Source organism: Sander lucioperca, chromosome 9 (assembly GCF_008315115.2).
Source record: "Sander lucioperca isolate FBNREF2018 chromosome 9, SLUC_FBN_1.2, whole genome shotgun sequence".
In the NCBI taxonomy this organism is placed as follows: Eukaryota; Metazoa; Chordata; class Actinopteri; order Perciformes; family Percidae; genus Sander; species Sander lucioperca.
The window spans coordinates 17,732,863-17,759,683 of record NC_050181.1 but is presented as its reverse complement, the minus strand read 5'-3'; the positions used below and the strand labels follow the sequence as shown (position 1 = coordinate 17,759,683).

The window sequence follows — 26,821 nt, the reverse complement described above, 5'->3', positions numbered from 1 at the left end:
GGGAAAAGTAACCACATTTACATACTGTGAATCGTTTTTTTAATCGAGAATCGTTTTTGAATCGAATCGTGACATCTTCTGAATCGTGGACCCCTAATATTTACTCGCCAGACGTGGTGTTTTGCTTGCCCCGGGCCATCGGGCAACCCTTACTGGTAAACCCGGCTTTGTCTTTAACGTGTATGTTTTTTACTTTCCATGTTTATCTCAGGGATAAGCTTGATTTGTTGAACTAGTAATCTGTGTTCACCAAGGCCTAATTTAGAGACGAGAGGAGTTAAGCGCTTTGGGTTCATTATCCTGCCTTTGCTTCTAGACAGCATCATAATGACATAGCAACAGCACTGTATCGAGGCGAGAAAAACCCAAATGTCTTTGATCGTGACATGGCTGCAGATTATATCCACCAGTCCTGGTAATTGTAGACCTGAGAGGAGACGAGTCTGTAGACTGGAGCAGCCCCCCTGCAGCTCACTGAGTCACTTCCCGTAGTTACACTGTTGTGATGTTTAAACAGAGTGAGCAGTGCTCGGCTAGCATCTAGGAGTGTTTGAAGGGTCATTCAGCATGACTCAACTCCAGGCCTTTACCCCCGACTCCTCAGAAATGAGTCAGGATGATCTGGCCTGCCAGTAACGGCCAGACGAATCATGTGGGAAGGGGATGTTTGTAGATACACGATCATGATCATGATTCAAACCTTATCCCTCCATGACTCCACGCCTCTGTGGTAAAATGTTGAAAGTTCTCACAGCAAAGACATGAAGAGTTTTTCAAACCGCTTGTGAAGATGCGGCAAGAAAAGATTGACATATTTTTTAGGTTGTACAAAAAAAGCACAATATTAGAACGAAGGATCGATTTTGATCAGTTTACAAGAAACCCGTCACAAAGGAGAAGACGAGTAACTACCGCTGAAACAATTAGTCAGTTAATTGATTAGTAGAGTGACAACAAATGAATCGCCAGCGTTCTATTTTCAAGAAGAAATGCAAAAAATAATCTATTTTCAATCTTTAAAAATGGAGGAATCTGCTGCTCCGCGAGACTAATAGATCAGAATGAATGTCATTTTCATAAGTAACACTGATTAAAGAAGCTGTTAAGAGTACCTGTTTTAAAACACCAAAGGGGAACAACATATCTAACTTAAAAGGCCTTTGCAAATAACTTCATTCATACGGTGTTGGAAATGGAATCAGCCTCTTTTTTACATACCGACTGAGGGAGGAAACGACATTTTAAAACCTGCCCGTAGGGATTTTTAGGGTCAAACATGTCGTCATACTCGCTCTACGTTAAACTCTGGGTTCTGGTTGGATAGAAGTGGTAAAAGCGCCCCATATTTCAGTGACGTAGTTTCCCCCCCCCACCAAATAGTATGGAGCCAGTTAAGGTGGAATGTGTTATCTCATCTCTCTGAGGAGGCCTGGGAGATCGGGATCTCCTCCACATGGCAGACAAAACCCCCCAAAATATAGCCTACTGCAGACTGAATTAACTCTTTCATAACCTAAATTTCTATGAGAATTTGACAGATTTTCTATATAGCTTTTAGATATTAAAACGTACGTTTAACATGTTTAAGCATGTCAAAATTGAAATCTTGCTTTACTCTTTATTTAGCATTCTACTTTTTTTTTTTTTGCCACAGAATAGTTATTTTACTTTACGCTTTTTGAAGCCTTTAGAAGCTTCTCCTTATTTTCTTTTTCAGAATGCTGGTAATGTAAGAGTCTGGGATGTTATGATTAATCCTCAATTGATGAATCACCTTGCTGATTAATTATTGTATTAATCCTTTCAAGCATTTTTATAGTCGGCTGGATGTCAGATGGTCAACATGTGTCCTTTTCTGATGCTTTGTCTCAAGAAACCGCCTTTGCCTGGGACCATCTAGTTTGACAGCACTTTTAAAGTTCAGTATCAAGCGTCACGGCAGATGTTGGCTGCATAGAGGAGGTAATCCTGCGTGTAGTTTGGGTTTCCTTCCAACGTGCTGTGTTTGCAGTCCGAAGCGAGGTGTTCTTCCTGATCCTTCAGCAGCCTGTTGGGGAGAATAGCGGCTGCCTGGGAGTGATTTAATCAAGGAAATGGAGGCGGAGCCATGCTGAGTTGTTTGGGCAGCTAATGGACTGGGAGGGTACTGTGACTTTCTACAGCAGGTGGAGGCTGCTTGGCTGACCGGCTGGCAAACAGAGCTGGGGGGGGGGGGGAAGATGGGCACCCCATTCAGTTTGTGGACCACCAGATGACCCACCCAGCGGGAACAATGCTGACCTGTGTTGAATGCTACGTTTGACTTTGCATGTTACTCACAGACGTTGACTTCGGGTCACACTGACCCGTTTTAAATTTTTGTTTTATATCACAAAATATAGGATGTAGAAATAAGCGCTGAAAATGTGTAGAAGAAAAATTTTAAAATTTTAAACATTGGAAAAAGCAAAAACAAACTGTGAAAAAAAACGTCGAAAAAAAAAAGTCACGGTTGAAGGGAAGACAACACAAGGGTTAAGTGTACTCAGTTCTGCATTTCTGCTGCTTTCAGTTTTCTGTTGAAATACAACAAACTGCTTGTTGAATTTAAGACAAATGAAAGGAAATCATTTCCATCATTCTTTTATTGAACCAATTGAACATTGAATTGAACATAAAAGGCAGCACTATAAAAGAATGAGTTACTTTTTAAAAGTGCAGTTATCAACTGATATTTCCTTTTCAACTAACACCAAAAACCTCTGAGTGTCTTTCACGATTTGTAGCAGCCTTTCGCGATGTGTTTATTGCACCAGTTGATATTGCCATGACGATAATAAACAAATATATTGTGCAGCCCTAGTTGAGCTATGCATTACATAGTTTGGATACTGTCCAGTAAAAAGATATAAACACTGTAAGAAGTGTTATGGCTATAAGAAGGGTGTATAAATAAAAAGCCTGTCTCATTTCACTGAATCCAATTTCTAGAATCCCTTCTTAGAGGTAATGTTAAAATACCAGCTGAAACAGTAGCGTGAGGTGGTCTCAATTAGGCACAGTCTAGCCTACATCTGTGATGCATTTCAGTATTTAAGCAACAGCATGCAAGTTCACATTGTTATGTGGAAGTTGGGTCAATGTGCTCTACTCTTTTTATGAGAGAGAAAAAAAGTGAGCCAACCATAAGCGATGCACAGTGTGGTTAACCTCTACTCGCATGAAACCAGGAACCACTGAGAAACTAGATAGCATTGTGGTAGCTTTTGCAATACTTCCAGTTGTGCATGTACACAGAGGAGCTGTGGGCTTCAGCTGTTTGTGTTTTAGTCCTGCTTGCTTATTTGTTTCATTTTAGAATTGGCACTCATTCATTTAGCTATTTTCTTGCTATTTGTACCAACACTATGTTGCATAAAATGTGCACTCAGGAAAGGGGTGCATTGTGCAACTTGTTTGTTTACTGACTGGGCTAATTTTTTACCTCCCATTCCAACACAAAATCCGCCATCAGACAACTTGAAATAATCCCATTTGTTCTCTCTCTGTAGAGCTGCAGTGATTAATCAATTAGATGGCAACTTTAAAATTAAAGCTGTAGTGTGTAGTTTCTGTCTCCCCCATGGAATTCTAAGTAATGACAACAACACTGTTGGTGCGTCCACATGATACAAGCCTTCCATGACCGCACCCCCCCCACCTCTCCTCCACGCAGTTGCTAGTAGCCAAGGAGGACACGGAGGATTAAAAAAACATGATGGACTCTTCAGAAGAGGTCATTGTCTTCAGTTGAGTTTCTGTGTGGGAAAGTCACCAGACGCCACAATCTTCTGAACATAGTCACACTGAGAAATCCAGAGAGAGTTGTGTGGAGCTGATGGTCTTAATTAGCTTTGTAGAAACTAATTTGGCAATGGCTTGAATGTAACGGACGTTCATTGATAGCTAAAAGTTACGCACTAAAGCTTTCATCACCAACTATTTTGATAATCGATTAATCTGTTTGAGTCATTTAAAAAAAAAAAAAAAGTCAAACTTCTCTGATGTCAGCTTGTTAAAGGTGAATATTTTCTAGTGTCTTCTCTCCTCTGTGACAGTAAACCTGATATCTTTGAGTTGTGGACAAAACAAGACATTTGAGGACGTCATCTTGGGCTTTTCTTATATTTTATAGAGCAGCTACAGTTTTTCCTTTTAGGATTTATTTTAGCAGTAGGGGCAGACCGTCCGAACAACAACCCTGGATCATTTAAAAGGCAACCGCGACTACATTGTGTGTCTGCCCTATTTCTGATACCATGGCGGCAGAAATTTTGCCATGGCGGGCCGCCACTACAAAATCAACATAGAGGAAACACTGAGCTATCTACAACTAATCGATTAATTGAGAAAATGATCGACAATGACAATAAACGTTAGTTGAGGCCCTGCATCTCTGTAATTTGTACTACCAGTGTAGAAGGAAGCTATGTATAAGCAAAACATAATTAGCAGGAAACTCTTTGTGTTGGGGGAGGTGCAGAAATGTCTCATTTAAAATATTTTTAGGGTTTTTTAGGGTCATTTCTCATTCATGTTTTTATGTATGTTTCATGTTTGTCGTCCTAGAGTTCTGTAAACAAAACCTGACCAAAGTCAAAATGTTTGATTCGACAGCACATACGCCATAAACTCAACTAGCCTATACAGAGGGACTTTATCAGGCCTACTTGTTGAACCGTGGTCTTCCCCAGTCTAAACATGGACTTTGGATTACTAGATTACTAAACATTCACAGATGTGCCTTGCTCCACCTTCAGACCACACCAAAGCCATATGAGCTGCAGCAAGTCCCAGACGTGTCCGGAAGGCAGATCATCTGTAACAGTAACATATATCCTCTTTTAATCAGATAATACAACTCTTTCACTTGAACAACATCCACGTATTACTTAGGCCTACATATCAGACACTAGGGTTGCACAATATATTGTGTTTTTTATATCCACTGCCGCAACAAAAAGGCTGTGACGTATTGCGAAAGACACTCCGAGATTTATGTGTTAGTTGAAAGAGAACATCTGTAGAACACTGCACTTTATAATGTAACGGCCATTCTTTTTATATTCAATTCAATGTTCAATTTGTTCAATAAAAGAATGTTGGAAATTATTTCCTTTCATTAGTTTTAAATTCAACAAGCAGTTTGTTGTATTTTAGCAGAACACTGAAAGCAGCAGAACTGAGTACACTTTAATATCTGTTTATTTATCGCAAGTAATATCGTTATCGTGATATTCAACAACATTATCGTATATCGCATTTTTTCCTCAGATCCTGCCGCCCTATTAGCCACCCGACCCACCAGTTTTTGTTTGTTTTTTTTCCTTCAATTTTGTGGCTGTAATAACTGACCTAAACCTCTAATAAAGCTATTAGTGCAGACAGTATTTCCCAATATCAGTGAGTGGCATTATCAAGAGGAAGTCTCCTGGACTACGCGTAGTGCGTTTCCCTAGTCAGTGAACAGGGGAAGGGGTGAACAAAGAAGCAGTGGTGACACATGTCTGCAGAGTCTGATTCAAAGTCCTCATGTTAAACTCCTTGGGAAAATCCCAGCTCTGTTTTTAGTGAAGGAATATTCCTTTTTCTTCAAACATGACCTGGCTACACGCGCTGGGTGACGGGGGTGGCACGAGGCCGAGGAGCTTTCCCCCATTGATATAAACGGGGTGGACAAATTATGAGAAACACCTCTCAGGAAAAAGCAATGCTAGGATTTCCCTCAGGAAATTGGTAACAACATCCACTCCCATGCTGTCCATCAGAGAAGGTGTTCTCTCAGTGCCGTCTCTCCTTCACCACAGAAAGAGGAATGCCACTGTCAAGTAGGCGGAGATGTCAAACAGGGAGTTGATTATTTGCAAACTACATGTGTGAGCAGAGGAATGCTTTCTGTGACTTTCCATCAGAGAGAGCGTGGCTCTGGTCCCTGAGGTGCACTTTCAGACTGCAGATTGAATCAAACGCCTCTGACCTGTCAGGCTGATGGCAGGCAGTGGACTATAACACGGAGGCGCTGCAGAGGATTGAGTTTCAGTCAGCTCCTCTCAGCAGCTGTTGGGGGAAATTCTTTAAAAAAACAAACATTTTACATCACTTAGTTCAACAGGTACAGCTGTGTACATTTAATCCGTGCTTATTGTTCTTTTTGTGGCAATTTTTCTGTTTTTTTTCTGTCCGGTACAGGAAGATGACTTTCCCGCTCTCTTAATACAGACTGCAAAGCTCTGATTGGCATGGTTGTTTTTTACCGAACCGTCCCAGAGCACAACAGCAGACTGATTTGAGTGGCTGAAGAAATTGGAAACAGAAGGTCACCCTTGCACCCAGCAGATGTTGTCTAGTGATATTGCACAAAGAATTTCAGCCTTGGCTGACAATAAAGTTGTATCGTATCGTAGTGCAGTGGTTCTCAACCTGGGGGTCGCCAGATGGTTGGAGGGAAAAAAATAATGAAATAACACATTCTAGACCGGGGAATGTTTTTTTACATTACTGTGTGAGTTTGGTACATGTGTTCTCTTCAGAGCTTCATTTGTAAATCGGGAGGTCGTGGGACACAGAACAAGGTCTGAAGGTGGATCAGGGGGAGAGAAAAGGTCACAAACGCAGCAAAAATCCACAGAGCCTGGAGCACATTGGACAAGGCTGTGTGCTAGCTGCTAAAAGTAAACTGTAATTACAACAAAGCATTATTTGTTTACATGTATTAATCAGAGCATTCACAAAAATCACTCAAAATCAGCAGGCGTGTAGAAACGGCTGTTGACACCGGTTTACAGTTTTTTTTCTTGTTGTGGGGGGGTCGCGAACACCAACCTCATTATTCTGGTCTAGTGTGTAGTTTCTGATTCGAAATGTCTTCACCTTTTCAAACCAACCACAGCCATCTTGATTATATCAAACCTTTTTATTACGTTAAATTTCACTGTCTTCTATATCGAAACGTACAAAACGGGAAGCGATCTTGTAGCTTGAGCTGGTTGATGACAAGAATTAGAAACGATTAGCAATTAGTCTGGTAATTATTTTCTCAATTAATAACTTTATCTATAAAATGTGAGAAAATGGCCATCATAATCTCCTACTAGTTTTATCCAAACATCAGTCCAAAGATATTCAGTTCATTGTCGTGTATGACCTAGAAAAGCAGCAAATCCTCACATTTGCATAGCTGGAACTAGAGGCTCTTAATGACTGAAACTCGTAATACCTCAGCACAATTGTTTCCTATGACTGTGATTGGTTGCTTGTGGAGTTTAATTTGCTTGCAATTTGATCAGACAGACTGCAGCCTTAAACCAATGTATCCATAAAGTCAGAGGAGTATGTAAGCTCTTACTCAGCAAGACCCGGCTTTGTGTTATTGCATTCCGACACGTCCATATTTGACAATTTGCAGGCAAACCACAGTCACAGTTACTGTGCTTGTATTGAAAATATCTGAGCAGCTCTTGCTATTAATAACAGAGGTAGAATTATAAATGAAATTGTGACGCTAACCTTCAGCATCACGAACACAAAGCATGTGTCGTCTCTGTCTTCTCCAGCCTGACCATACAAAGTCATGACTCGACACTGTGCTCCTGTTACTCTAAATATTAGGCTCTCAGGTCTGTCATCACGACTCCTCATAGACCATAGTGTGTGCTTGGCAAGAGGGACAAAGGTAGGGGTTGAAAAAGGAGGATGAGTAGAGTAAGACATTGTAAAAGTATCTGCTCTCTAGTAAGTAGAAGTAACATGGCCTCACGTGTAGTCAACAGATTTTCTCCATTGATGTGTGGGACAGGTGAAGTACAGTAGCTTCAACTGTGGGCTTCAGTTTGGATTACAAAAAATGAACATTAATGAGATCCAGCTGGTAGATGGTGCTGTACTTTTCTGTTCAGGTGTTCAATCATTAGGATAACTTTCTACTTTTAAAGAAGTCAGGTAAATTGTCTTGCTTTTAGGGCTGCAACTGATTATTTTCATTGTCGATTATTCTGTCTTATTTTCTCGATTAGTTAGTTAGTTGTTGGTCTATAAAATGTCAGACGTCCTCAAATGTCTTGTTTTGTCCACAGCTCAAAGATGTTCAGTTTACTGTCCCAGAGGAGAGAAGAAACTAGAACCTATTCACCTTTAACAAGCTGGAACCAAAAGTTTTACTTTTTCATTTAAAAAAATGGCTCATACCCGCTGAATCCATTATTAAAATAGTTGGCGATTGGGGCGCCTGGGTAGCTCACCTGGTAGAGCGTGCGCCCGGCGTACAGAGACTCAGTCCTTGCTGCCGCGGCCCCCGGTTCAATTCCAACCTGCAGCCCTTTGCTGCATGTCATTCCCCCCCCTCTCTCTTCCCTTTTCATGCCTAAACTGTCCTATCCAATAAATGCCTAAAATGCCAAAATAATCTTTTAAAAGGGGAAAAAAAAAGTTGCCAATTCATTTTAATAGTTGACAACTGATCAATTTAATTTTTGCAGATCTACTTGCTTTGGAGAAAAGTGGGTCACTTTGTGGAAACAGTAGGCCGTTGATTGACCAACCCAGGCAGTCTTTTGCTAGATACAATACATGAAGGGGACTATTGATTGGAAATGCTACACTGTGGTAAACGTATATTTATTAGATGCTTTTTTGACCTCTTTCTCCCTAATTAATTCACCCCATACCCGTTGGCCTTCTATCATGTTTCACAGTTATGAGGAGCAGTTGCACTCTGGTATGGATCAGGTTTATCAGTCCGCCTCTGCCCAAAGTTGCTGTTGGCTCTTATCAGCTGTGACGTTATCTTTGTGGAAGCAGCGCCGACTTTTATGTCCTGCCATTTCTAGTGAACCAGTCAAGTCTCCTCCTCCAACGGTCATACAATATTTCAGCTATCACTCTCTTTACTGCTTTGAAGCTGAACAGGCAGTGAGACTCTTCTTGAAAGCCACTGGTCTTATTAGTTGAGTCAGTTGAATTATCTCGTACATATTTGTCTGATGAGAGCTGTGGCAGTAACAAAAGAGTAGATGTACATTTTCAAAAAGGCAGATGGGTTGAGAAGGATTTTTATTTCATTTAGGGTAGACGTTGAAGCAAGCATGTTTCCAAAGCTATCATGCCCCAAGATCATTACCAGAAATGCCAGTGCCTCCCTAATTCCATTATGTGGCACACACAGGCATCGGAGACCCTGAATGCCTCCCAATCTGTCAGCTCTCTGTAATTTGCAGCCCTGTGCAGAATGAGCCCCAGAGGGGTAAACAAAGCTGTACTTCATGAATGTTGGGGAGGAGCCCCAATAGTGTAGAAAGTCTTTTCACTTGGTGTAGACTTGAATTTATTTAAGCATCTTGCTTGGGTATGTTGTGTGTTGAACGTTTTTGTCTGTTTTGCTTTTCTTCTTTGTGTTAGTTCGTAAGTATATTTAAAAGAGACAGTGCCCTGTTGATTAACAGAAAATCATTTCCATGTGTTGCCCCTGGCCAGATGTTAAAAGGCACTTTAAAACGCCAAATAAAAATCACATTTGGCTCTGCTGTTTCTGTCAGATGTCAGACGTTTTCCATCCCCCACTGTGCTCCAAATCTTTCAGTGTGACTTTTATTTTTATCTGACATGTTTTATCTTTCACCGTTCCCCACAGCAGTACGATAACTATCACAAAAGCACTTAAGGGGAAACTCACATTTAAGTTGGTCATTAGGCATCCTTTTCACAGGATGTGGTTGTTTTTGCAGATGCCTGTGTGCTCTTACCCACAGCACTGCAGCAAAGACGTACACCTTTTCACTGGGCATCTGCTGAAGAATGTACAGCCACCAGTTTTACCTCTACATCACTCATAGTTAACTGTAAAGAGTATTTTCTTGTTGTGTAGTGTAAATAGAAATGGCACCTTTGTTGACCGACACTGGCAGTTTGTGAATAAGCAGGACTAGACTATTTTGGGACACAGCTGTTGACTTAGCTACAACCCTGCTTGATTTCCTTAGTGGGGCAAATACACAGTAAGTGAGTTTGAGGAATGGGCAGACAGTCAAGGAAGTGTGTCACCAGAGTTGTAGGGAATGGCAGAGATTCAGGAAGAGGCATAAAATATCCTGACCAAATATGGGAAAACACACAAGCGTGAACACACCTAGTTCTTTTCTGCCTTAGCTGTTTTTTTCTGCACAGAACTGAAAAAATGTTGACCCACCACCAAAGCTATAAAGCACAACACTGACCGCCCACTTTTTGAATAGCTCCAGTTCCAGGCGTGATTTTCCCTTTTTCAACGTTTCATTAAATGCTTATATAAAGAGTTTTAAGCCTGGAACAAAGCCAACCAGCTACGAGATGAATTGTGACCATAAAACATTGGATTTGGCGCAAACAAACATTTTGAAAACCGCGAAAGTACAGGACTGTGTACAGAAACAACCACAGACTTCAGTGATAGCAGCTCACTAGCAGTTTGCGGGTTTGCAGGTGCGGTAAACATTTCCATGGTAACAGCGATCCCCCACCAATCAGAGACGTTGCTGGTATGTTTAGGCTTGTGGGTAGTGTAGTACTTCTCCATGACATCACAAATGTTTTTCTTATAACACCAGGTTGATTTCATACGGACTTGTGGCTTCTACAGGAGCTGAAACCTTCGTTTCACAATCTCACAGCTCGTGGTCAGTCCACTCGGATGGTTTAGACATTATGGCTGATGATCAAAATCCTTATGGAGCAATGAATGGGATTTTCAACTCTGATACCACACTGTTGAGCTCTGTTTCCAACTCGCTTTCAAACTAACAATCTTAAACCGCCTTTGTTGAGTTCTGTTGTTGGTTAATGCTCAGCAGCTCAGTGTGGTAGAGAGAGACATCATAGGACTTGTCAATGAACCACAGGTATTCCTCTCCATTTGCATTCTGTGGCAGTTTTAGATGTCTGTCCTCTGAGTAGGCTGTTAAAGCTTCTGCTGCTGCTCTGTTTCAGTCATTACACGTCTGCTGTTAGACTCATTATGAATCACTCTGGGTAAGACTGAACACCTCACTTTATTTATTTAAGATTATTTTTGGGGCATTTTTAGGCCTTTATTTTCACAGGACAGATGAAGACATGAAAGGGGAGAATGACATGCAGCGAAGGGCCGCAGGTCGGAGTCGAACCCGCGGCCGCTGCGTCGAGGAGTAAACCACTACATATGTGCGCCCGCTCTACCAACTGAGCTAACCTGGCCACGTGAACACCTCACCTTTTACGCAACATTTTATGTCTCCTCAAGCGTCTCTCTGACTTCCTCTGTCTGTCTGTCTCTCTCTCTCGTCACGTCTTATCTGAGATGCCCTGCCGAGATAACAGCGACCTTTACACCAACATAACAGGCCTAGATCTGCATCAATGTGTCCAAACCACACTCACTATGTAGTAGGGTGGTTTCATCAAAGTGAAGTGCTGATGAACTGGCAGCTGACGCCAGCTGATCCTCTCTCCATATTTGGAAAAGGCAAAATGAGAGGTGCTCCTCCCCTCTGCTGCCTACAGCCCTGTACATAACAGATGGCATGATAGGTGTAAGGAAGACACAGTCACAGAGGATGTTGTTAACATTAATGTATTCTTTAAAATGGAACTGTTGTTTTAAGAGTCACCAGGCCTTTAGAACCTTTTCAAGGGGGATTTGCTGTGTTAATGGTAGACTTGGTAGTGTTTACTAACGGACATGGAGGCACATTTAAAATCCTCTGTACAGCTGTACCACAAAGGGAAATGTGCAGTTTGTTGTCTTTGGTCACCAGGGTGGGAAATTAACTTTTTTTGATGCCCAATTTTACCAGCCACTTATATTTTTTACCAGCCACTTTTTCCGGAATTCAAATTTATAGAAAGTGCACCAACATATTTTTAATTGCTTCAATACATTATTTTTTTTTATTAATAAATATTTGATTAATATAGGCAAATGAAAAGTGATGTGAAAAAAAGCCTGCGAGATCATGGTAAAATTGTGTTTGGTCATATTCTACAGTAATTGTAGGCCTACATGTTTAATGAACAAAAAAAAATATTGACTCATCTCTCAGTAACATAGCATTAATCAGTCCCTCCAGGATTCCGCGGCCTTTTTTTGAGATTGTTGCGGCCCAAAATGCCTGATTTTGCGGGAGCAAAAAAATTGATAAAAGTTGCGATGTCTTTTGTATTTTTTGTTGCAATGAAGTTGCGAGAGACAAAATCCGGAAATGTTGGGCATTCATTAGCAGTAACGTAACGCGACTCCTATAAGCATTATTTCTTAGCAACAGCATTCTTTGACAAAAGCTGTCCAATCCGTTACGAGGAATGTTTTACAATCCGCCCACCACTGTGGCTGCTATACAAGGAAAAGTCACCCGCCACTTAGAAAAAGTACCTGCCATTGGCTGGTGGCGGGTGCTAATTTCCCACCCTGGTGGTCACACTTGTCACGCATGTTTTAAAGATAGCTCTCTGTCACATTAAAAAGTGACTGTTATACACACACACACACACACACACACACACACACACACACAAAACACCGTTTTTGTCTGTTAGCAGTGACCAACACTCGTGACAAAGAAGTCTGATGTTGATCTTTTTCTGTTCTTTCATGTTGGTTTCAACTTCCATCACTGAGTTTTTGTTTATTCTCTTTCCAGATGGCTCTGTGGCTACTTTTAATAGCCACGTTGTCATCGGTCCTCTGTGGCAGCTGGGCACAGCAAGGTAAGAGCAAACAAACGTTATAGATATGAGGGCTGGGTACCGCCACCGGTTTTTCGATTCCGATTCACGAGGTCCCGATTCGATTCCATTTTCGATTCAATGCCGATTTTGGATGTTTTGGTTACAAAATCAATTTAGCTTGGATATGAAAGAGATTCTACAATTGTACAAGGTTCCCTCTAACCTGCTGCATTATTAATGTTTACATTAAGAACTGACCCCAACACAGTTAAATTCATGTATTCTTTTATTTAACATGAACACACAACGTGCAGCTCTACAGTCAGTGGGTATGAAGTCACATTTCATTCAGATATCTGAAGGTGACCCCTTTGAAAACCTCCATGCCAGTTTTTCCCTCGCTAAAATGTAGCCTAACTTTGGAGCATTATTTAACCCCTTCCGGACAAGCTAGCATGACATTTTTATGAGATTTCATGAATCGATATTGGATCATTCAAATGAAAATCGATTTTAAATCGGAAAATCGGTTCTTTTTACACCCAGCCCTAATAGATTTGTTAAAGTGTGGCTCTGTTTTTGCTTATCTTAACTGTTGAGCTAAGCCCTAGCATGTTTTTCAGCTGTGTTAACAGTCACCCTAGTGCAACAGTCCCCTTATGCTATTCATTGTTCCACTTATGTGTATGTTGATTATCATGGTTTGACCTGACATGCTCTGTACATTGGGCCAAACATGGACCTCTCTTAGTTTCTTAAGCACAATGCAATAAAGCGGTGCTTTTATCAACTTAACTACTCCCATTTTGCCATTCTTCATTCATGGTTTTACGACTCTGTGGGTCCTGTTGGCTGCTGGGAGGCTTTATTTTTTTTTTTTTATAAGGTGAAGTCATCACTTGGTGAGCTGCCTAGAGCTTCTCTCAGCATGACTCAGTTTTCTGAAAAATGGGAAGGGGTTGTGTTTTTGCAGCCACAAACCCAAGCTGGTTTGAGTTAGTGAGCTAATGCTAAACTGTGTTTCCTCATCTCAGCTAAAAGCAACCCTGTCTCTTTCAGAGGGAAGCATATGCATCAAGGCGAACGCACAGTCATGTGGGGAATGCATCCAGGTGGCCGAGACGTGTGGCTGGTGTGCAGATGAAGTGAGTTGGATCGCTAAAACTGCCACCAAAGTGTTTTATCATATGAATGAAAAGTTCTCTTGAATATTCCTAAACTGTTGGTGTGGCATGTTCCGAGTTTATGTTTTGTGGCAGCGTTGCTTAATGGTTGAATTGCACAAAAACGGCTAACAGACCCAGCTGGTTGTCATCATTTTGTGCATTTTGTGAACGCCAACATTTCAAAAGACAAATAAATACATCTATAAAGTGTATGTGCACTATAAGTACATGCACAAACAAATGCACAGTAGTACTTGAGAGTTAAGAGATTGGCGAGACTTGCTCTCTCTTGTCTTTCGACCAAAGTCAAGTAAACTACAACTACTCCATTATTGTAAACATGAGTGCTGCTGCTTCTTGTCTCACAGTGGAAACTTTGGCTGATAAAAACTTTAATTAGAGGTGTTCTGTACCCAAGGCAAGTATTCTTGCTGTGGCTGAGTCAACAGACCGCAGTACAGGAAAATACGTATTTACAGGAGCGTGAGGTTAATATCAAATGTATGTTCACTCCTTGACAGATTGTATATTTTTCATAGTGGTAGGACAAACAAATGTTATAGAACTAGGCTATATGTTACGCTGTGCAAGAAATGTTTTAGAGGTATTTTTATCGCTACATGAAATAAAATGGTGAACAGCACGTTTTGCAGCTTCTTCAGGTTCACTCTGCAAGACTTGGAACTTGAGGAGCATGAGGTTAACGTGAATAGTTGGAACTGGACTGTAAACTTGTCATTTATCCTGTGATAGAGTATGAGACCCTGCTCTGTTATAACTTCAAATTAATAGGTGTGAGAAACGGACAAATCACCCAGAAACAAGTCTTTGTAATGCAATTTAGTGACACACATTTCTGATGTTACTTGACATTTGTTGATAAGTAAAATATGCAGTGAATGCCTCAACCTGTTTTGTTGTTATATCCCCACCAGGACCAGAAATATTGTGATTATCTGAAGCTTCGATAGTCATCCCCAAATATCATTAACCAATTAATTGTATAAACCAGTGATCTTATTTGTGAAACTCAGTTTCAGTACTTCCTCTGAAACTACTCACCAAGGTGAGTCTCTTAGTGAACAACTCTCAATCTCTCTGGGTTGGGTATTTATGTCAATTTGGCATTTGTCAAGACAGATCTGCATTCCTGTTAAATCTTGCCCATCTTCCTCTGAGCTTATGAAATCATAACATGACAGCAATTTTGGAGTGCAGTCGTGTTTGGTTGCCGAAGGTGAAACATCTGCAGCCCTGAACTACATTTGGTTTAATCCTCTCATAGCCCGAGCCGGGCATTTGATGTTCAAAATCAACCCCAAAATTACAAAGGAATCACATCACTTAAGAGCTCCATAAACTAGTACCATGTGCCTTTACAGTCTGAAAAAAATATGGTGTGTATGTACAGAATGTTATGTCCTGTGTGATTTACAGTGAGAAAAATAAGTATTTGAACACCCTGCTATTTTGCAAGTTCTCCCACTTAGAAATCATGGAGGGGTCTGAAATTGTCATCGTAGCTGCATGTCCACTGTGAGAGACATAATCTAAAAAAAAATTCCAGAAATCACAATATATGATTATTTAACTATTTATTTGTATGATATAGCTGCAAATAAGTATTTGAACACCTGTCTATCAGCTAGAATTCTGACCCTCAAAGACCTGTTAGTCTGCCTTTAAAATGTCCACCTCCACTCCATTTATTATCCTAAATTAGATGCACCTGTTTGAGGTCGTTAGCTGCTTAAAGACACCTGTCCACCCCATACAATCAGTAAGAATCCAACTACTAACATGGCCAAGACCAAAGAGCTGTCCAAAGACACTAGAGACAAAATTGTACACCTCCACAAGGCTGGAAAGGGCTACGGGGAAATTGCCAAGCAGCTTAGTGAAAAAAGGTCCACTGTTGGAGCAATCATTAGAAAATGGAAGAAGCTAAACGTGACTGTCAATCTCCCTCGGACTGGGGCTCCATGCAAGATCTCACCTCGTGGGGTCTCAATGATCCTAAGAAAGGTGAGAAATCAGCCCAGAACTACACGGGAGGAGCTGGTCAGTGACCTGAAAAGAGCTGGGACCACTGTTTCCAAGGTTACTGTTGGTAATACACTAAGACGTCATGGTTTGAAATCATGCATGGCACGGAAGGTTCCCCTGCTTAAACCAGCACATGTCAAGGCCCGTCTTAAGTTTGCCAATGACCATTTGGATGATCCAGAGGAGTCATGGGAGAAAGTCATGTGGTCAGATGAGACCAAAATAGAACTTTTTGGTCATAATTCCACTAACCGTGTTTGGAGGAAGAAGAATGATGAGTACCATACCAAGAACACCATCCCTACTGTGAAGCATGGGGGTGGTAGCATCATGCTTTGGGGGTGTTTTTCTGCACATGGGACAGGGCGACTGCACTGTATTAAGGAGAGGATGACCGGGGCCATGTATTGCGAGATTTTGGGGAACAACCTCCTTCCCTCAGTTAGAGCATTGAAGATGGGTCGAGGCTGGGTCTTCCAACATGACAATGACCCGAAGCACACAGCCAGGATAACCAAGGAGTGGCTCTGTAAGAAGCATATCAAGGTTCTGGCGTGGCCTAGCCAGTCTCCAGACCTAAACCCAATAGAGAATCTTTGGAGGGAGCTCAAACTCCGTGTTTCTCAGCAACAGCCCAGAAACCTGACTGATCTAGAGAAGATCTGTGTGGAGGAGTGGGCCAAAATCCCTCCTGCAGTGTGTGCAAACCTGGTGAAAAACTACAGGAAACGTTTGACCTCTGTAATTGCAAACAAAGGCTACTGTACCAAATATTAACATTGATTTTCTCAGGTGTTCAAATACTTATTTGCAGCTGTATCATACAAATAAATAGTTAAAAAATCATACATTGTGATTTCTGGATAGATTATGTCTCTCACAGTGGACATGCACCTACGATGACAATTTCAGACCCCTCCATGATTTCTAAGTGGGAGAACTTGCAAAATAGCAGGGTGTTCAAATACTTATTTTCCTCACTGTAGGATGACAAAACTATTCATTTTTGTCTGTATATAATCTACTTTGTTCATTTCCAGTAATCACCCCGCAACCGAACTATTCTCCAGAACAATAGTTGTCTTGTATTTCTGTGATTTTTAATCTCTCGAAGAAATTGTATCTGCTTGTGTTCGGCAAAATGCAGGGGAGAAAACAAGGCGTCTGTGGGTCATGTGGTTTTGAAAGAATTGGGTCAAAGCACTATTTTTGTTTTGACCGAGTCCATTGTCTCAAGTTCTCCTCGGCTATGCTTTGTGTGATAGCATGTGCATCTAATCTATATTCTTGGCCAGGCTTCCAGGCATCTGTTTCTCCACGTCTCCTGCTGCCGAACACCAATGGCCTGAAAAAACAGACCGATTAATTCCAGAGGCCTCATAGGTTGAAAATAGTTTTGATTTCCTGTCAGAGATCCAGAAAATTGTCATACCCCAAATTTTAACCAAAAGCAGAACAAACTGTTACTTCTGGCATCTAGATAAGTTTCTTTTGACACTATCTTTAAATATTAAAAGTGACATTCCTGTTCCTGTAACATGTTTGTCCATATGTAGTTGTGTGTGACTGTGCTAGTTATCAACATGTTTCTTAATGCCAGTCCCATCAAAACACATTCCTGTACATTTATGGGACCTTTCCAGATGTTTCTTCACATACATCCCTTTTGAAAATGACCATATATTTTTGTGTTTGGGGAATGTGTATTCAAGGTGAAAAATGTATTTTGTGATCGGACCATGCTGTTACCTGCATGCATTGATCAATATCTTTCTATGACTGACTGTCAAGATCACGATGCTAAGAAGAACATCTTGTCATCTGTTATGTCACAGATTAGATCTCCCCTTAGAATGTCCTTAGGCCCAGGGAACAATATTCAGGAAATGAGTTAGGGATGTAGTACAGATTTAAAAATAATCCTTGCAAAAACCTCGTGCTATTTCACAGAACTTCCTCACTGTGGGCGAGTCCAAGTCGGCCCGCTGTGATGATCTGGAGTCCCTGAAGAAGAGGAATTGTGCAGTGACCAAAATTGAGAACCCACGCGGCAGCATCAATATCGACAAGAACAACCCCGTCACCAACCGCAAGAAGGACGGATCTGACAAACTGAAGCCTGAGCAGATCACCCAGATCCAGCCCCAGAAACTCACCCTGACACTCAGATCTGGTAAATGTTCCAACTAATAGTCAGATCTTTGAATGTGTTGCTAGCAGGGGTGTCAACATTTTGCCTTCTCCGTGAGTGAGTTATGGAAACAAACAACGTAGGTAAAGCATGTGGGCTCCGACGGGACTTTGTGATGTGTTCATGTGCGTCTCTGTAAACTAATAGTGCATTTAAATGCACTTCGGTAATTTTGAAAAACTCAGAACTGTTGTTGTAAAATACCTTTCTGCCATCTAATGGCTCTTGTTGTGGCATTGCTGTCACTGCGGCTAAACAAATGTTTAAATCGAATCAAGCCGTGTCCTTAAAATGAATCAAAAGTCAAATCGTGACACCGCTAGTTGTTAAGAGTTAACAAAGGCTTTTATGGAGTTTACCAGTCTGTGGTGTTAGGGCAAACCAATGGTCAACCAGCTCTGGAGCTAAAATTAAGTCATTATTTTGTGTGAAATGTGTTTTAGAAAAGATGAAATATTTAGTATAGACCAAAAGTAGGATTGCTTTTTGTAGCAGAAGACCTTTACGGCAAAATCTACTTTTAAAATCTCCTTCATGCCTGCTCCTTCAAAATGATTAATACAAAGATTCAAATTAATTCAAGAGATATAACAGTTATGTTTTTAATGTAATGTTATTGGTCACATTTCTTCCCTTCAGGTGAGCCCCAGACTTTTGAGCTGAAGTTCAAGCGTGCGGAGGACTACCCCATCGACCTGTATTACCTTATGGACCTCTCCTTCTCCATGAAAGATGATTTGGAAAACGTCAAGAACCTTGGCACTGACCTCATGAAGGAAATGCAGGAGATTACCTCAGATTTCAGGATCGGTAAGGGAAACTCAATATCAATCAACAGAAAAGCTATCGTGATACAAATATCTTTAAAATCCTGAGTCAAACACATTCTCCTCTGTAGGTTTTGGCTCCTTTGTGGAGAAGACAGTCATGCCTTACATCAGCACCACGCCAGCTAGGCTCATCAATCCGTGCACAGGGAACCAGAACTGCACCAGTCCCTTCAGCTATAAGAACGTCCTGAAGCTGACAGACAAGGGGGACGAGTTCAACCGCTTGGTCAGTCAGCAGCAGATCTCAGGGAACCTGGACTCTCCGGAGGGCGGCTTTGATGCCATCATGCAGGTGGCCGTCTGTGAGGTACGAAGGGTTGAGGGTTTTTAGGAGGGCTGGGACGATATGCTTTTAGCTCGATTCTTTCGCGATACATGGGGGCCGATTGGATTTGTATTGCGATTTTAATTTATTGAGATTCTAGAAGTATTGGGATTCGATAGTATTGAGTATTGGGATTTTCTTTTCCTTCTTTTGACGAAAACAAAAGTTGAAAAATACACTTCTAGAGACAATATGTCACGAGGCATTTCTAAAAACTGATTGTTTTCCAAGAATAACGCACATCACGTCAGTCAGTCAGTCTGACATTTATTTCCTTTGTAAAGAAGAACATAACATGGATTTTCTTCATTTCCTGCTTCCGGTCTGTGTTGCTGGAAACAGATATGATGTAGTCGCCGTCGGAGGTACAGTATAAACAGAAAATATTTAGGTGAAGATCGAGTCTAGGGAAAATAATCAATTTTAAAAATTGTCGCAAAAAAAAAATCACGATACATAGGATTTTCGAATTCCCCCCCTAGTTTTTAGTGTTTTTTTTCTGCCATTGCACTGTATCTAGACAAGAGTGTTTTGTAAATGTGTAAAATATTCACGAGAAGGCTCTGTTGGTCTTGGTCTCCCCAGAACCAAATCGGCTGGAGGAACGTGACTCGTCTGCTGGTGTTTTCCACTGATGCTGGTTTCCACTTTGCTGGAGACGGCAAACTGGGCGGCATCGTGCTGCCCAACGATGGGAGGTGTCACCTGGAGAACAACATGTACACCATGAGCCACTACTATGTAAGTCGTTTATCAGTATTTAATCTGCATGATGTATCCAGGGAGAGTTGACTGAGCATTTGTGCCATTTTCAGCTTTTACTGATTGTCTCAATGTCTTATTGATGTTAACCCACATTTGTCCACACAGTCTGGGATTGAAACGGTTGCTGAATGCTGCTTTTATTAATAATTATGTGTGTTGTTCTTCTGTAAAAGGACTACCCCTCCATCGCCCATTTGGTTCAGAAACTGAGTGATAACAACATCCAGACCATCTTTGCCGTCACTGAAGAGTTTCAGCCTGTTTACAAGGTAAACTTTCTGTTTTCTGTACATTGTGTTGTCATAAAATTCAAAAGAAAGATGCAGATTTATCATTTGTTTACACTTTGGCCCTCGTGTCTCTTTCAGGAGCTGAAAAATCTCATTCCTAAATCAGCTGTTGGCACGCTGTCCTCCAACTCCAGCAACGTGATCAAACTCATTATTGATGCTTACAATGTGAGTCAAACTGCACCGCCTTCGCATCACATCTCACGGTCCCTGGCATTAAGACATAACTTGTGATTTTAATTTGATCACTTTTTGTCATGTATATACTTGATTTATTTATAATGTTACATATTTATACGTTGATCCTGTTGGGAAATGGCCTACATCCTTTTAAAGATTCTTTGACTAAATAAATAGAACAGTGAATCACTACAAGAGGTCATGTACTTACTCATGTAAGACAAATAATCCAAGCAAAGGCACTATTCCTGTGACTGCTTCCCCTTGGCGATAAATACTGTGCACACATTGCTATCCATCTTATGAAGTCACTCAGAGTTGACAGTTGTGCCCTAGCCATGCCACTCCCTAACATCCATATTAATGAGGCCAGGCAGTCTAAAATCTGCTGCCCTGAAGCAGCTGGGTTCCCACATGGAAAAGGCTTGTATGCACAGGTTGTGATTTTGTTGTTGTTGTGATAAACAATTTTTTTTTTTACATATATTATATTATAAGCATAGAATAATACCCAGAAGCCTCACACGTTGTGATTGACCTATATCCTCTTGTTTTGGACAGTCTTTGTCGTCTGAGGTCATTCTGGAGAACAACAGGCTGCCGGAGGGAGTCTCCATCACCTACAAGTCCATCTGTAAGAACGGTGTGGAGGGAACGGGGGAGAACGGCAGGAAGTGCTCCAACATCTCCATCGGTGACGAGGTAGATCCTTTTTGTTGCAATTTGTTTGCACAATTTGTAACCTTTGAGTCTTTATTGACAGAATCCTTAAAATAACAGAAAGATACAAAGGTCTAGAAAGGAACAAAGGGTTTTGTAATTTATGTGATAACGATTGTCTGGGGGACGAATACCATGTTTTATTTGAATGTAAATATGCAAGCATTGTGGAGAACAGAGACATATTTGCTAAAATACTTTGTAAGCCAAACGTCAATGTTTAAACTTGTGTTGTTGTTGTTGTTACAGACGCATAATTAAAGGATAGTACGTGGATTAGGTGCCTTTTCTTTAATCTCTTAAAATAATTTTAGTTTGTGTTAAATATCCATCCTCGCTATTTATCTTTTGTATTGATAATTTGCTTTATGTTTTGTTCTCCATATCACAATGCATGGTCTAAGAGTTGATAGATAAATCAGAAAAACAAATCTGAATCTGAAAATGATACAACTGAAACAAAAAGAGAAAAATTAAGATTCTTAAAAATCCCCACTCATGGTGAACTCAGATAGCACTGTGGGGAAAGCACTGCCTCCACAACACAAGTGGTGCAAGTTGAATCCCTATCAAGTCTTACTTGTAAGCCTGGGCGTACTGTTTCTGAGCTGTGAAGCTGGTAAACAACTATGTCCCTCTGCTACATTAGCATCCACCAGTTTGGGGAATTGACGGTTTCCAATTAAGAGACAAAACAAGGAAGAAACCCAAGCATTTAGAAAAAGTCACCTCAAAACAAACAATAAATGAGAAACGCATAAAATAATCTGAGTCATGTCTGAAAATGTGAACGATATGCTTTAGGGCATCCTCCTTAACAGTTTTAATGACCCTATAAACTCTCCTCTGGCTTCCAGGTGTCTTTCAAGATTTCCATTGAATCCCAGAAGTGTCCGGCGATTGGCAAGACTGAAGTCATTAAAATCAAACCGCAGGGCTTCACCGAGGAGGTGCAGATAGTTCTGAACTTCATCTGCGACTGTCAATGCGCCACAAAAGGAGAGCCCAACAGCGACAAGTGCTACGAGGGCAACGGGACCTTCGAGTGCGGAGCCTGCAAGTAAGTACTCCGCCAAAACGATTCCCTGCTGAACCGTGTACCGTGGAGCCCTAAAGGTTTGTGGGTTTTCAGTTTCACAACTATACATCTCCAGGGTTTTCCCCCCAGTGTATTGCAAGCCTGGTGGTCCACCGGGTCTAAGTTGCCCCCCGCCAGGCCTAAGCTACTGGGAATTATCTTTTTAATGTTTTATATTTTCAAATATGCAGTTAGCTTTAAGCACTGACTTAATGTAGGGCCCTATGGAATCTGTGTTTAGCTTTTTCAATTTCGTCCATGATTCTGTTATCACAGAAACTATTGGGATCTACGTTAATGCTGCCATCAGTCTGGGACTGGGCTCAGCTGGGTCCTCCTGGAAAAAAAGACACTTTTCTGGGTGTGACCCTGACCAGAAAAGGGAACTACTTATTAGAAAACACCAGGTGCTCTGATAAATCAATTGAAAAGCAGTTGGATTATGAACTTCTAAAATGTGTTTTTGACTTTCTCAACCCAGATAATCACACCCATAGATTCAGACCTGTGTTCTTTACTTGAAGTACTTGTTTCGAAACATTAAATATCCTTTTTTTTATATTGTTAAAGTATGCACTGCTCATACCGTTTGACTTTGGTTAACCTCCTGGTTTCTGTCAGGTGTAATGAAGGGCGTATCGGGCGTCTTTGCGAGTGCAGCAAAGACGAAGTGCGGACAGAGGACCTGGATGCCAACTGCCGCAAAGACAACGGTACGGATATCTGCAGCAACAACGGCGACTGCGTCTGTGGCACCTGCGAATGCAAGAAGCGGGAGAATCCTGCAGAGATCTACAGTGGCAAGTACTGCGAGTGCGACAACTTCAACTGTGACCGCTCCAACAACAAGCTCTGCGGAGGTGAGGATTGTAGCAATGGAATCATTTTAAAAGACTGCCACCTGTTTGATTCTGAAGTCTGTGCTAACCCCTATCCTGTGCTTAACCAGGACATGGGCGCTGTGAGTGCAGGAAGTGCATCTGTGACGCCAACTACACAGGCAGCGCTTGCGACTGCTCCCTGGAGACGTCCACCTGCCTCGCCAAGAACGGGCAGATCTGTAACGGCCGTGGTACCTGCGAATGCGGCCTCTGCAAATGCACCAACCCCAAATTCCAGGGTCCAACCTGCGAGATCTGTCCCACCTGCCCTGGCGTCTGCGCTGAGCACAAGTGAGTGTGAAGCTAGCATGCATGGCTAGAAATGTGAAATTCGGACATCTTAAAATGTAGGATTCCCACTGGTCACAGATATGAAACATGTAAGTTTAGAGGTTGTATTCCTGACCGAGGCCCGTGAATTGTTATTCAAATTTGACTTTAAGGTCAGAGAATGTCAGGGAATATTACTGATGGACTACTTTGCAGTAATATAATATTTATGCACATATTTTGTAACTTGCTTTGTACATTTATTTCATAAAATCAGTGCTATTTCTTAATTGTGGCCAGTATGAATAAATTAAGTTGTTCAGAATAGAGCTGTTTCTTCTAAGATAGGGCCGTAGCTACTATTCAAGACACTGAGGTTGTGTCCTTATATTATTTCAGTTCAACAACTTTATTAATCCCACAAGGGGAAATCAGTTAAGAGCAGCTACAGACAACACACATACATATAAGCTTACACCCTAGAAAGTACATAAATAATAATCAAAAAATAGGGAGTATTTTCTGGGAATTTTTTTTTTTAGCAGTCTGAGGGCAGTTAATGTTCTACAAAATATTATGTAGAATACTGTATATTATGTGCAGATTACACTATGTTTTGGGACTCTAATGACTAGAATCCAACACAGAGAGTGAATCAACCCTGGGTCTGTCTTAACAGAGACTGTGTGCAGTGCCGAGCGTTCGAGGCCGGTGAGAAGAAGGACACGTGCAAGCGGGACTGCAGCTACTTCCATCTGATCAAGGTGCAGGATCGCAACAGCCTGCCCCAGCCTACAGACCAGAGCTTCCCCCTGACTCACTGCAAAGAGCGAGATGCCAACGACTGCTGGTTCTACTACACCTACGCCATCCGGAATGACACCAAGGAAGTCTACGTGATGGAGCATCTGGGTACGATTGTCACTGCTACATTTTGCATCAAATAATTAATATTAGAAATAGAAAGCCAGACAGCATCATCATTCTCTGATATGTTAAAGGAGAACTCTGGGCAATTTTTACGTTAATCTTGATCGCTATAAGTATGTGAGTACTGTCGATAGCAAAAAAAAAACCGAGCCGAATCGGTGCTAGCTAACTGGAGCTGCTGCAGCTAATGCTGAGAGCTCCCACTTAGCTAGAACGGCAGTTTTGGGGGCATATCATAAAGAGTGCCTTTGTGCCTCTTAACAGACACAAAATGCAGTTAAAATGTCTGTGCAACAATGAACAGGGCCCTTACATGACAACAAGATGCGTTTTCAACTCAGACATTGTTTAAATTCACCTACCCTGTTAGCTGCTAGCTGCCGTCTGGGATGAGTGAGTGTGTTCAGCCAGGCTTCAGTAATAATCATCAAGCAGCAGTTCCCTGTGTATTTGTATCATATATATCCATTTTGTGTGCGATCCATCTGGCGTTGGTGAATAGTAGTCTCTGCAGTGGTGAACTGTGTGTTAGTTGCCCTAGCCAGGCTAGCAGGGCCGACCGGCATCCTTCTAATTCCTCCCCGCCTTCCTCACCTGCCGCGGCCGACAACAATCCACGGGCGCCCGCTGGTCTCGTGGATGTCCTCCAGAGGACAGTTCATGCTTTCATGGCAAAATTTTTGTGTCGAAAAAAGTTTATTTCCCCCTCAAAAATAGGTAATTGAGCACTGTAGTGGTTATGATCATATCAGTGACTATGTAACTACATGGAAACGGGCCAAATGATGCCTGTTTCTTGTACAGTAATAGCGTTACTGAAGGCTAGCTCTAGCTCCATAGGTTACTCCAAGCTTCTTCCCTTGTGAACACTTCCGCTCACTCTTCACACACTACGCTCCGATCTGCACACTGCTGTTTACCTTTTCCTGCTACAACTGAAATCCCACGGGACTTCAGCGCAAGACTACAGCCAGCCTTCTGTAACGCTGTTACTTTACAAGAACCAGGCATCATTTGTCCCGTTTCCATGTAGTTACATAGTCACTGATATGATCATAACCACTACAGTGCTCAATTACCTATTTTTGAGGGGGAAATAAACTTTTTTCGACGCAAAAATGTTGCCATGAAAGCATGAACTGTCCTCTGGAGGACATCCACCAGACCAGCGGGCGCCCGTGGATTGTTGTCGGCCGCGGCAGGCGAGGAAGGTGGGGAGGAATTAGAAGGATGCCGGTTGGCCCTGCTAGCCTGGCTAAGGCAACTAACATACAGTTCACCACTGCAGAGACTACTATTCACCAACGCCAGATGGATCACACACAAAATGGATATATATGCTACAAATACACAGGGAACTGCTGCTTGATGATTATTACTGAAGCCTGGCTGAACACACTCACTCATCCCAGACGGCAGCTAGCAGCTAACAGGGTAGGTGAATTTAAACAATGTCTGAGTTGAAAACGCATCTTGTTGTCATGTAAGGGCCCTGTTCATGTTGCACAGACATTTTAATTGCATTTTGTGTCTGTTAAGAGGCACAAAGGCACTCTTTATGATATGTCCCCAAAACTGCCGTTCTAGCTAAGTGGGAGCTCTCAGCATTAGCTGCAGCAGCTCCAGTTAGCTAGCACCGATTCGGCTCGTTTTTTTTTTTGCTATCGACAGTACTCACACCCGATCTGCCGGCGATTTGATTTCTCCCTGCAGCTCAGGGTGGAAACCTTTACATTATTCTATCCTGCTTCTGTTACAAATCTGCGGGGACCAATCACAAACGGACTTATCCACCTGGCGCGCTATTGGTGGGTTTAACACGATGATGATAGAGAAGTGACGGCAAGCAGCTTTTGTTTACATTCAACATGGCGGCCACCGAAGCGCAGCAACCCGTTGCTGTCGCTGTTACCTCACCCGGATCGTTGGTCTGATTGGTTGAAGGACTATCCAATTGCGTCCAGAGTCATTTGAACTATGCCCGTTGATCACGTCTCTGGTGCAGTAGAAAATACAGAGCAGACTCCCCAGACTAATGTTCAATCTCAAAAGATTGAGCTTGGTCTGCTGATAGCCAGACTAGCAAGTGGTTTCACATGCCGCGTAACGCAGCAATGCACCAGGGAAAGGCAAGGAAGAAGAGGACTACTAGCAAACAAATAGGGTTGTCAAACAATTCAGAATTCTGAAAATTCAATAAATCGACTTTGCAAATGATTCATCAGGAAGGAAATGCCGTTAAATAGAATCATCAACGGACACCTTTTTAACACCTTCCTGGTATTTAGTTGTACACTTAAAACCTAAATGACTTCAGAGTTCCAGTCTGTATTAAATGTTTGGTCCCCTTCAATACAAATGTAGTTTTGACAGGTGAAGCCAGTAGAGCATCATAGCGTCACCATGGCCATTCTGTTTGATGGAAAGAGCTAAGGGCTTTTCACACGGGGAGCGGCACT

The 26,821-nt window shown here is 41.8% G+C and overlaps 1 protein-coding gene and 1 long non-coding RNA gene across 3 annotated transcripts in view; one reads left to right on the top strand and one right to left on the bottom strand.

The window, feature by feature from the left end:
- Positions 1-26,821, top strand: part of LOC116044937 (integrin beta-1-like) — a 34,396-nt gene that overhangs the window by 3,105 nt on the left and 4,470 nt on the right. For both annotated transcript variants that reach the window (XM_031292490.2, XM_031292489.2), the window contains exons 2-14: positions 12,663-12,729; positions 13,750-13,835; positions 17,853-18,075; positions 18,733-18,903; positions 18,992-19,230; positions 19,834-19,989; positions 20,187-20,282; positions 20,382-20,471; positions 21,045-21,185; positions 22,061-22,263; positions 22,903-23,141; positions 23,231-23,453; positions 24,112-24,344. In XM_031292490.2, the coding sequence (XP_031148350.1) occupies positions 12,663-12,729; positions 13,750-13,835; positions 17,853-18,075; positions 18,733-18,903; positions 18,992-19,230; positions 19,834-19,989; positions 20,187-20,282; positions 20,382-20,471; positions 21,045-21,185; positions 22,061-22,263; positions 22,903-23,141; positions 23,231-23,453; positions 24,112-24,344 (2,167 nt within the window). The remainder of the gene's footprint in view (positions 1-12,662; positions 12,730-13,749; positions 13,836-17,852; positions 18,076-18,732; positions 18,904-18,991; positions 19,231-19,833; positions 19,990-20,186; positions 20,283-20,381; positions 20,472-21,044; positions 21,186-22,060; positions 22,264-22,902; positions 23,142-23,230; positions 23,454-24,111; positions 24,345-26,821) is intronic.
- Positions 10,684-26,189, bottom strand: LOC116044939. Its single transcript, XR_004103785.2, has 3 exons — positions 26,043-26,189; positions 25,328-25,337; positions 10,684-10,696 (listed from the first exon to the last, which is right to left on the bottom strand). It is a non-coding gene; the product is annotated as an uncharacterized LOC116044939 (long non-coding RNA).